Below are 12382 nucleotides of genomic sequence, written 5' to 3'. Positions count from 1 at the left end.
TTGTTTACTAGCATGATACAAAATAAATTCATAGATGTTGGTCAATTGTCTTTCGAAAACCAAATGTGAATGTTTAATCTTGTAACTTAAGAACTGAATTTTTCCACATTCCTTTATATAGAGTTAGCATCTGTAAATTGAGACTTTTTTTGGACAATCATGCAAATTTAATTTGTCTCTGAAAACAAAAACACAACCTAACAGATTAACAAAATATGTCCTTCAGACAATATTTTCTGTGAAATTTTCTCCACTGTTACCCTTTTTATCCTTTAGCAAATAGAAACTACTCCAAAAAAGTTTATGTATTTTGAATTTAGAGAGAGCTAAACTCTCAGGACAATTAGGAAGGAAGACTAGATCAAGTCAACCTATTTTATCAGTACCTTCTGAGCTGACTCTACTCCTCTCAAAAGTAAACCCTAAAAATTTTCTAGTTACTATTATTAAGCTATATAAGCTACAAACATTTCTACTGCCATAGATGCTTCTGTAAAATTGAATAAAGATTTTATTATGCCACACACAAAAAAAGTAATCGGTACAGAAAAGGCAGTTTTCGGTTATTCTGTTGAGAATTTCTCTCCATGATTTCTCCCATTAAAGTATAGTTTTCAAAGCAACCACCACGACAAAGGAAGCATCTAATTAGTCCATTTTCTTCTGATCCAAGAATGCTGAACATTTACTGTCCCATCTGTAGTTGTATCAGCAGTGTAATGAACACAGTTTATATTACTTAACTATTCTTTGAACTCCAAGAACTGTTGAAGTCTTTTCTGATGTTCTGCAGATGCTTGCACAGCACTAAATGAAACATAAATTCAAAGCATAAGCTTTATTTTACATTAAGCATATTAAGTGAACCACAGAGCACAGAGTCAATATTTTTCAAAACAATTAAAAACGAATAGAAATCTTCACATATTTAGTACTTCTGAAAAAGCTGGATGAAAACCCTCCTTAATCTAATGAGGAGGAGGGCTTGCATTCAGTAACAGCATGCTTCTACCTTCTAAAAGACCAAAGCAAATTAAGACTGACAAGTGAAGGCATCAATTTTAACCTGCTCTGCTGTGGAACCTGCTGTGCAGTTCCAGGCCTTGCAGTAGATTTTCTGGATTTTATTATTTTATTTAAACCAGATTCCAACATTATCTTTGAGTTGTGGAGTATGTGAATTGCCTTTAATATAAAATCCTTTAAACTAAAATGTTTGGTTAAAACACAATAGACTCCACTAATCGTTTTCAAAGGTAATAGCTTGGTGGTTTAGATTTACTTTTCCCTTTGAACATAAGTTATGTCTTAGAGGGGGAAACTGAGTTCTCTCCCCACCCTTGCCGCCACAAAAATACATTACCTGGACAAAAGCGGGGCAAATATATATATTAAACTAGTATAAAACTTCCTTTTAAACTTTTGGGCAGAAATTGAGTATACTGAAAGATTCTGGTTTTCTAGTTGTTGATAGTAATATACCATTACTGAATGATAAAAAAATTCCAGGTAACTGAAGGTCGCCACTTTTAAAAGTGTCAAGTCTTATTATAATAATTTTGCTATAAATCATGCTAAAGCACCTTATACATTTACATCTCTCCGACTAACTGCACCATCTCAAGTGTATTTTACTGTTCAGACTCCCTCTAGGTGTCAGTGAGGTTGTCATCTCTCACTAAATGGCTCCGAACTTTTTCAAACACCAAGTCTACAGCTTTTCTCATGACTCCCCTCTGCTAGCACTAGTACTATCTCTTACTGTTGTTAGTATTCTTGACTCTAACAGCAGTCTTCCTCTCATATTTTAATATGTTATAGGCTGGAAAACTAGCAAATCGAATTTGCCTAAATTAAGAGTAAATAGGATTAAATGAATTTCTCCAATGCGTAACTGATCTGTGTTAATTTTCACACCTCAAACGTTTACTTCATTTATACCTGGTTCTCAGAGGTGAAGTTTTGGGGAATGAATAAACCAGGTATGATACAGTAATAATAGTTATTGTCACAACAATATATAATGTAGTGTGGGCTTTACATATGTAGGATCCCATTTTATCTCTCTTAACAGCAAATGAAACAAACTGGAATGGATAACATACCCTTTTCATGGGAGGGTAAACAGTATCAGAATGGTTTCCAGAGGTTTGTAGATAGAATTCTAGGGTCAGAAAGATTTGAGTCTAAATGCTGGTTCTGCAACTTACTACCTGCATGATCTCAGGCCAGTTACTTAAATCAATAGGTAACTTGCCCACAACTACAGATAGTCAATAATGTAACCAGGCATATATCCAAATGTTTTCATTCCAAATCTAACTTCTACTATACCATTCTGTCCTATATTTGTACAAAATAGTCTCTACTGACCTCATCAATTTTGGTACATGTATAAAATATGGCTCTTCTCAGAGGAAAGAAACTAAGGCAGAGTTTCATACTCATAATTTTTTTAACAGTCATCTATCTCCCTTTCTTATCTAAGTTTACATCTTAAAGGGAGCCTAGTATTGTATGGAGTAAGAAGGTGGAATTTTAAAAGCAAGAAAGACCTGATTTCAGGTTCATGTTCTAACACTGACTAGACTACGCTATTAGGCAAGTTCTTAATCCCTCCAAGTCTCAGTTTCCATATCTATACAATACGATAATCTCTACACCCCAAAGGCTCTTTGAGAAGAGTAAGTGAAAATGCGAAGTGTACTGTCTAGAACAGCACTGTGCAACAGAACTTTCTGCAATGATGGAAATGTTTTATACCTAAGCTGTCCAATATGGTAGCCACTAGCTATGTGCAGTTATTGAGGACCTGAAATGTGGCCAATGTAAGGGACAAACTGGATTTTCAATTTTATTTAACTTTAATTCATTTAAATTGAAATAGCAAGGGGGCTTCCCTGGTGGAGCAGTGGTTGAGAGTCCGCCTGCCGATGCAGGGGACACGGGTTCGTGCCCCGGTCCGGGAAGATCCCACGTGCCGTGGAGCGGCTAGGCCCGTGAGCCATGGCCGCTGAGCCTGCGCGTCCGGAGCCTGTGCTCCGCAACGGGAGAGGCCACAACAGTGAGAAGCCCGTGTACCACACACACACACAAAATTTAAATAGCAATACATGGCCATCATATTGGAGAGTGCAGATCTAAAAGCACTCAATAAATAGATTTTTTTTTGGTTTGTTTTTAAACAAATGAATAAACCTCTTAAGGAGAGCAGATTATCTACAGCTCTTCTGTATTCCCACACAGAACCAAAGTGTTCCATAAAAACTTGCTGCTGCTGCTACCTTATGTATGTGTTGACATGTATGTCATATGCTTTATGTATGTGCCTCATGGAAGTAAAAGGAAATACACTACTGCTTCTAAAAGCAAGTGGTTTGAGGAAGTTCTAAACTACTTATTGATTGCATACAGAAAAAAACAGAGCAATCTCTTATATCTTTTAAAGTTTATTTATAATTATGACAGAAATAATTTAGTTAATAAACTAGTATCCCTTACACTGCCTAGGTAGATTATTTCATGAAAAGAAAGCAGTAAACATCAATGAAACTAAATATACACAGGTTTGGCATTTGTGGTTTTCTTTCTGGTTCCGTTTCTGAAGGTGGTATGATCTATCATTGCTTTTCCAGCACGATTCACAAAGCACCAAGGACTCATTTATGGAATACTCTCCTCACCCCAAGTCTTAGTTTGCTGACCAAGATGTAATAACAGAATTATTTTTAATATGCTTTTCTGGAGAAGAAAATATCATTTTGCCTTTTTTCTTAAGGATATTTTAGTAATTAAAAAAAATAATAATTACATTTGCTGCTTTTATAACTTTCTATCCTCTTTTTTACCCATTTGAAAGAAGGCCCCAAAGCTTATATGATAGGCCAAATTTTAAAATGTAAATATTAAATCTAAATCCAAGCTGTTAGCTCCCAGTAGGAATCATGAAGGTCCCAAAAGAATACTTTCAACTTATGAGCCTTTATAATTCTCATATCTGTTTCTCAGGTGAACTCCTGAGAGTGAATTATCGTGAAACAAAAACAGGTACACTTACTTCAGATGTTCACCAAATGTAGTAGTTATTCTATAGATGGCAGTTTTTAGTGATGCTCTAAAGGCAAATCTTAATGTTTTATAAGAAGTGTCCACTAGGCTTCCTGAAATCCGAGGTGGTTTACTGGAAGCATGAGGAAGCTTGAAGTACTTATCAACTGCCTACATCAAGAAAGAAAGAAAACACGTTAGTTCAGACTATCAAGAAAGCCAATTTAGTCCAAAGGATTAAAGAGATTTCATTTCAGATAGATAGATACAGAGATACACACACACACACACACACACACACACACACACACACACATTTAATATTTATTTTGGATCACAGTCAAAACAATTTGAAAAACAGGGAGTAGAGGTTCAGCCACTTCAGCAGTTACCAGGGAAAAGTCCACATCTGTCCTCTAAAAAGCAGTTATACCTCAACAGCCTTGAAAATTAAACTGGGAAGTGAAACACAGATATCCTACTCTGCTTATAACGTATGACAGACGGGTAAGAGCATCTTTATTATAAATCTCAGCCCAAAGACCAAACTTTATACTTTACAAGTCTTCCTTTTCAATTCTAGCTGATAAAGTACCTATGAGCAAGAATAGGTGGGAAGAGAACTCACAAGTGAAACTGATTTTATTTATACTTGATAGTATGAGACTTAAGTATAACTTTTAAAAGCCAAAGGTAAATATTATAATTTTTAAATGCTATAAACTATATTAAGAGAAGGGAGAAGACTGAGAAGTGTAAGCATGTCAATCTACTACAGGAAAGATAATGTCTAAAGTGACAAGAAGTAATAATATAAGTCTATTATTTACAGTTACAGATGTAAGCACCAAAAAAGTACTTAAAACTATAGTTAAAAGGATTTCTGCCATCATGTTTTTAATTTCAAGAGCTCTTACGAGGGGAAAGCAGGGGTGGGGGTGGGGGTGGGATGAATTGGGAGACTGGGACTGACATATATACACTATTATGTATTAAATAGATAACTAATAAGAACCTGCTGTGTAAAAAATAAATAAAAATTTTAAAACGAGCTCTTTTATGTCATTTGAGTGATCCTTTTTACTTCAGCATCCTATTTTTGTTTCAAGGCTGCAATACCGCTTTTATTTCTGAGGATTTTGGTGATTTTTGTCATGTTTTTGGTTGTTTCTTTGTTTTATAGTTTCTTCCAAGCTACTTTTCTTCTCTTTGCTTCTTCTGGTCTCTATGTTCTGTATTGGATACTTTCTTCAAAATCTAGTGAACCTTGGCTCATGACTGAGAGTGGGACCTCCTAGAGAGCTGACCGAAAGCTCTGAGTATTGGAGATTATTGACCACAGCTTTGAGTACACAACTGGAGATTACTGACGGCTTCACACCTAATAGGTGATCTGCGTGGACTTTTTTGGGGATAAGTGCTCAACTCAGTAACTTTAGATCTTTCTTCTTGGTTTGATCAGAGATCCCAAAGAAAAGTCTTCCAGTACCCTGTCTGGGGGGCTTGGTCCCCAGTGCTCAGGGAAGCCAAGTGGTGAACAGAGCTATGGAGCACACCTCTATGCTTTTTAGTAGAGTACCTGCAACTGTGAACTCTCCCAGTCCAGAGACCCAGTGCTCTACTCTCTCTGAGGATGAAACTTGACTTCTGCTGGAATGAGGGAGAAGCACCACCTAGGAAAATCTAGGGATCTAACTGGTTTTCAAACAGCTCTCACCCAAACCTCCCTGTTCTGGTACCTGTCCCTTCACCCTTGGTTCCAGGGGGTCTTGGTGCTTTTGCCCCACTACCAACTTCAGATTTGCCTCTGGAATCTGCTTAGTTATCTCAACCATCTGCTGTCCAGCTCTGAAGACTTTGTTGCTGTTGTCTCCTCTCCTATTTATGGATTTATGTTTGTTTTTTTTAAATAAATTTAGTTATTTATTTTTGGCTGCACTGGGTCTTTGTTGCTGTGCGCAGGCTCTCTCCAGTTGTAGCGAGCAGGAGCTACTCTTCGTTGCAGCGTGAGGGCTTCTCATTGAGGTGGCTTCTCTTGTTGCGGAGCACAGGCTCTAGGCGTGTGAGCTTCAGTAGTTGTGGCACGTGGGCTCAGTAGTTATGGCTTGTGGGTTCCAGAGCACAGGCTCAGTAGCTGTGGTGCATGGGCTGAGTTGCTCCATGTCATGTGGGATCTTCCCAGATCAGGGCTTGAACCCGTGTCCCCTGCACTGGCAGGCGGATTCTTAACCACTGCGCCACCAGGGAAGCCCCTGGATTTATGTCTTTTTAAAAGTCCTTTTACTGTAGTTTAGCAGAGTTTAGGGGGAAGGTACAAGACCTGATGCGTGTGTTCAGTCTGCCATGATAACTGCAAGTCTAAACATTTATTCTCTCAACAGTAAATTATAAGAGGGATTCCCAAGACTGGGACAAACTTGAGATAATTTTAGGCAGTATGGGAGACGGTATTCAATGACATATTTAAGCAACATTAAATAACACTGAATCATAATGGGAAAGTTACTTCCTTTTCAATTTTCTCGTAAACCTTCTAATTAACATTCAGTATACCAGCAAAATCATCATCATCATTTACACCTGGATCCAGTGGACCTTTTTTTTTTTAATCTATTTTTATTTATTTATTTTTGGCTGTGTTAGGCCTTTGTTGCTGCACGCGGGCTTTCTCTAGTTGAAGCGAGCAGGGGCTACTTTTTGTTGCGGTGCACGGGCTTCTCATTACTGTGGCTTCTCCTGTTGTGGAGCATGGGCTCTAGGCGCAAGGCTTCAGTAGTAGTAGCAAGTGGGCTCAGTAGTTGTGGCTCACGGGCTGTAGGGTGCAGGCTCAGTAGTTGTAGCGCATGGGCTTAGTTGCTCCGCGGCATGTGGGATCTTCGCGGAACAGGGCTCAAACCCGTGTTCCCCGCATTGGCAGGCGGATTCTTAACCACTGTGCCACCAGGGAAGCTCCCCTTTTTTTTTTTTTCCAGTGGACCTTTTTTATAGTTTAGTTTTTTTACAAAAAATTTACAGAAATAAGAATGACAGGATAATGTAAAATAACTTTACAGAAGTTTAAATAAGATTATAAACATATTTTCCAGGTTTTGAAGATATATACATCTGAAATAGGCAATGTCTTTTGAATGCAACTAGCTGCTTATCAGCTATCATGAATAAACCTGGAACATAGCCATCCTGTAATACTGATTTCAAACTGAAGATATATCTCCAACAGGTTCTAGTTTATCATTACTTCTGATTCTTTTTCTTGCATCTGCACATCAAAATACAATATTTTTAAAAACTTTTGACAGCTCATAATATTGTTGAAGACTTCAGCCATTTTCTTTGTACCCTAATTGTGCAAAACATTTTCATTCTTAGGTTTATAAAGATGAACTGAAATGATCAATCCAATATAAAAATATTTTATTGTACATGACTTTTTTCATTTCAATATCACCTATTTCCTTCTACTTTTTTGTTTATTAATTAACTTATTTATTAATCAATTAATTTATTTCTGGCTGCGTTGGATCTTCATTGCTGCCCATGGGCTTTCTTTAGCTGCTGCGAGCAGGGGCTACTCTTCGTTGCGGTGCGCAGGCTTCTCATTGCAGTGGCTTCTCTTGTTGTGGAGCAAGGGCTCTAGGCACATGGGCTTCAGCAGTTGTGACTCGTGGGTTCTAGAGCGCAGGCTCAGTAGTTACGGCACATGGGCTTAGTTGCTCTGCAGCATGTGGGATCTTCCCAGACCAGCACTCAAACCCATGTCCCCTGCATTGGCAAGCAGATTCTTAACCACTGCGCCACCAGGGAAGCCCTCCCATCACTTTTTTTTTTTTTGCAGTACGCGGGCCTCTCACTGTTGTGGCCTCTCCCGTTGCCGAGCACAGGCTCAGTGGCCACGGCTCACGGGCCCAGCTCCTCCGCGGCATGTTGGATCTTCCCGGGCCAGGGCATGAATCCGTATCCCCTGCATCGGCAGGCGGACTCTCAACCACTGTGCCACCAGGGAAGCCCCCTCCCATCACTTTTGAATACACCTTTGTATACCTTCAGCATGTAACCACTTAAGAACCATGTAAATTTCTAGAGTGCTGTCTCTCCACATTCATCTTCTGATTTATCTAAATAATTATTTAACATATTGGCAATTTTCTTCCTTTTACCATCATCGGTGGTAAATTTTAAAAATCTGAACTAGCAACTGCATTCAATGAAAGCTTAAAAAAAAACTGTAAAGATGTGTGTTCAGACTATATACCTTTTCTTCAAAGATGATACAATACTATATGATTTCATCATTCTTCTGTTTTCTTATTGGTCTTTTTTACCACAATTGGAATAACTGATGAGTAATGATGAAATAATTCCTGGGATGATCAAATAGCAAGTTGTTTCAAGATACTGGAAATGTAAAATCACTAGGATTTCATAGTACATCTTAGATTTTAAAAGGGTCCAACGGATAATTGTAAAAGAGTGAATTCTGTTTGACTGTTTTCTCTTTGTTCTTTGAAAGACCTCTAAGAAAGAATAAAAGTCATAGAATATCAATCCTTACAAATAACTGGAATAGCTCACAAATAAATACAAAAATTAAATTGGGTCCAGCAGACCCTAATGGTATAAAAGTTACATTGGGAAAGAAAGTCTTAGTTTGGAGGTAATGTGTCCTTAACACATCTCTAATTCTCTCTAATCTCCTTTTGTAGCAAAGGACAAGAAGGCTTCAGGTTCAGGGATTTGAGCAAACAGTATGCAGCCAGAGCTTAAAATTATTGTCTTTTCTCACTCTAATTGTCTTCTCCTAAATACTGAAATCCAAGAAGCACTGGGACTTCCCTGGTGGTCCAGTGGTTAAGAATCCACCTTCCATGTGGAATATATATACAATGGAATACTACTCAGCCATAAAAAGGAACGAAACTAGGTCATTTTTAGAGACGTGGATGGACCCAGAGACTGTCATACAGAGTGAAGTAAGTCAGAGAAAAACAAATATCGTATATTAATGCATATATGTGGAATCTAGAAAATGGTACAGGTGAACCAGTTTGCAAGGCAGAAATAGAGACAGAGATGTAGAGAACAAACGTATGGACACCAAGGGGGGAAAGCAGGGGTCGGGGGGTGGTGTTGGTGGGATGAATTGGGAGATTGGGATTGACATATATACACTAATATGTATAAAATAGATAACTAATAAGAACCTGCTGTATAATAAAAATAAAATAATTCAAAACAAAAAAGGAATCCGCCTTCCAATACAGGGGACACGGATTCGATCCCTGGTTGGGGAACTAAGATCCTACATGCCGCGGGGCAACTAAGCCTGTGTGCCACAACTACTGAGCTCGCACTCCACAACTAGAGAGAAGCCTGCACACCACAAAGAAGAGCCTGCATGCTGCATTGAAGACCCGATGCAGCCATAAATAAGTAAGTAAATAAATAAATAAATAAATAAATAAAAGGAGGTTAAGAAATGCATGCTCCTGCCAAGCCCTCACAGAGATAATTTGATATGGCAGGAAGCAAAGGACTTCAGGTCTAAAAGCCTGGTTTTCAAATTTACTCGACCATTTATTGGCATGATCGTGATTAAGTCATACCAACAGATATAGTCTTTTTGAGAGAGCCTCAGTCATGCAAAGTAAGCTTTATTCTAACTTTATGGAATTGTTACAAAAATTAAAGAAAGAGCATTTCTTTTGGAGTACTACACAGATATTAGGTAAAGGAGCATAGGATTCTAGAGAAACAAAGAATGGACTGTGACTTGTAGAAGAATATTGGTCAAGGGTCTCTGGGCCTTCAAACCCATAGTTCTGGCCCTCAAGAACATTCCTTTCCTTTCCTCCATTCTTCCTTCTAACTTCTGTTATCACTTCCTCAGGGAGGCCTTTAATGACTTCACACTTCCTTTCAATCTCCTATTCACAAGACTAGCTTAGACTTGCCTGTTTTATGTTCTCTGATCATCCTGCATTTTCGCATACTGTGGCACTTATTACAATTGTAGTTACTTATTTGTATGATTTTCTATTTTATAGTCTGTAAGCTCCTGGAGGGCAGATACCATGTATGCCTTTTCTCATTCTATATCCTAACACATGGTAAACCACTTGATAATTAACATTTATTGGATGAATGGATATGTGAATAGCATAAAGGTCAACTTCAATATTCCAAGTATATCAAAATTTGACCTTCAGATGATAAGGCAAAAAATATAATAGACAGAGCTGATATCCCACCATCAAGGTGACAATGACTTTTCAAAGACTTGAAGGCTTTCTGAAAACTTTAAAAAGTACTTTTAAAGATGAAAAAGTTCTAGAGCTAGATGATGGTTGATGGTTAAACAACAATGTGACTGTACTTAACGACACAGAAATGTACACTAAAAGATAGTTAAAATGGTAAATGTTACGTTATGTGTATTTTAACACAATTTAAGAAAAATTTGTTTTGATTAAAAAACCACTCTAGGGGCTTCCCTGGTGGCGCAGTGGTTGAGAGTCTGTCTGCCGCTGCATGGGACACGGGTTCGTGCCCCAGTCCGGGAAGATCTCACATGCTGCAGAGTGGCTGGGCCTGTGAGCCATGGCTGCTGAGCCTGCGCGTCTGGAGCCTGTGCTCCGCAACAGGAGAGGCCACAACAGTGAGAGGCCCATTTTCCGGAAAAAAACAAACAAACAAAAAAAACACTCTAGGGGCTTCCCTGGTGGCACAGTGGTTGAGAGTCCACCTGCCAATGCAGGGGACACGGGTTCATGCCCCAGTCTGGGAAGATCCCACATGCCGCAGAGCGGCTGGGCCCGTGAGCCATGGCCGCTGAGCCTGCACGTCCAGAGCCTGTGCTCTGCAACGGGCGAGGCCACAGCAGTGAGAGGCCCGCGTATCGCAATAAAAAAAAAACAAAAAAAAACCACTCTACCATTTTGGTCCCCAACCTTTATAAGGACGCTTTTTAAAGACTATATATATATGTAGATATGTACACATATATATGTATACGTAGTGGAATTCCACAGGATAGTAGTTGTTCTCCATCCACTAATGTAGGAAATAATGCTTTTAAATGAATTTCTATTTTAATTAACCAAAACAGCATGTAAAAACCTCTGAAAAATAGCTATAAATATGTCAGAAAAACATTAATTACTCAGATGACAGCAATGTATGTGTGGATTCATGAACCTGTTGTGATACTTGGAATCTCCCGGGAGGGCCTGGCCCACTATTAGGAACAACTGTCTTAGGATATCCATCCCTCCACTGCTTGCCCTCTGACTGATTTGAAGAATGAAAGGCTTCCCCTTTCCTATTTTCTCTTTAATGATTCAGTGATATGGCTTTTTTATTGACAGTGAAAAATAAAACAAAAGAACAGAACAGTTCCATACAATTTTCCTTAGCAACATCCAGAAGCCTGTATTTTATAACTTGCCTTAAATTACAGAAATATTTAGAACGTATTCTCGTTATTAAGAGCAAGTATCCCTCTTACATCACAGAACATAAAACCAAAAACATGTAACAGGGCTCGTATGAGTCACATGACATCCCTGCCTCTCGAAATGAAGGGGCTTGGGACTATTATAATTAACCCATTACATCAGAACTGTCACTCAAATCAGGCCCCAGAACAGAAGCTTTTGCCCACAAAACCAACCATGAAGCTATCCAGCAGTCATCCAACAAGCATTTAATAAGTGCCTGTCATTTGCCAGGTACCAGGTCTGATGCTAGGAATACAGAAATAAGACAAGGTCCCTGCCTCTGCTCTGACTAGAGACAATAAAAGTAAAGAGACAGGGCTTCCCGGGTGGCGCAGTGGTTGAGAGTCCGCCTGCCAATGCAGGGCACACGGGTTTGTGCCCCAGTCCGGGAAGATCCCACATGCCGCGGAGCGGCTGGACCTGTGAGCCATGGCCGCTGAGCCTGCGCGTCCGGAGCCTGTTGCTCCGCAACGGGAGAGGCCACAACAGTAAGAGGCCCGCGTACCGCAAAAAAAAAAAAAAAAAAAGTAAACAATTAAAATGCAGTATAATAAAGTGATGAAATGGGGATTACAGGGCAGAGCCAGAGAAAAGAAAAATGTGTTCTAGGCAAAAAAGGAAAGAAGAAGCATCATATACAGAGTTAGAGTCTGGTTAAGAAAATAAAATATATTTGGGGGGAAAATGGAATAGTCCATGGTGGTTATTAGAGTAGAGGGCTTATAGGAAGAACAGGATAGTGACTAAAGTCAGAATGAAGGATCCTTGTTAATAAGAGGAGCAAAAGGCCATAGTAATAATTCAGGTCAGAAATGCCAAGGGCTGAAGTACGGCTGAAG

The 12382-nt window shown here is 39.0% G+C and overlaps 1 protein-coding gene across 3 annotated transcripts in view; it reads right to left on the bottom strand.

Moving 5' to 3' along the window:
* Positions 1–488: 488 nt before the first annotated feature.
* Positions 489–12382, bottom strand: part of NDC1 (NDC1 transmembrane nucleoporin) — a 51347-nt gene continuing 39453 nt past the window's right edge. The window contains exons 17-18 of one of the 3 annotated variants that reach the window (XM_007471164.1): positions 4058–4218; positions 489–807 (exon numbers count right to left, since the gene is read on the bottom strand). In XM_007471164.1, the coding sequence (XP_007471226.1) occupies positions 744–807; positions 4058–4218 (225 nt within the window). In that variant the 3' untranslated portion in view covers positions 489–743. The remainder of the gene's footprint in view (positions 808–4057; positions 4219–12382) is intronic. The other 2 variants (XM_007471166.1, XM_007471165.1) reach the window with 2 other exon arrangements.

The sequence above is a fragment of the Lipotes vexillifer genome, unplaced genomic scaffold (genome assembly GCF_000442215.2).
Source record: "Lipotes vexillifer unplaced genomic scaffold, Lipotes_vexillifer_v1.1 scaffold1003, whole genome shotgun sequence".
NCBI classification, from domain to species: domain Eukaryota; kingdom Metazoa; phylum Chordata; class Mammalia; order Artiodactyla; family Lipotidae; genus Lipotes; species Lipotes vexillifer.
Note: the sequence above shows the minus strand (reverse complement) of the source record. Positions and strands in the feature narration are given on the sequence as shown.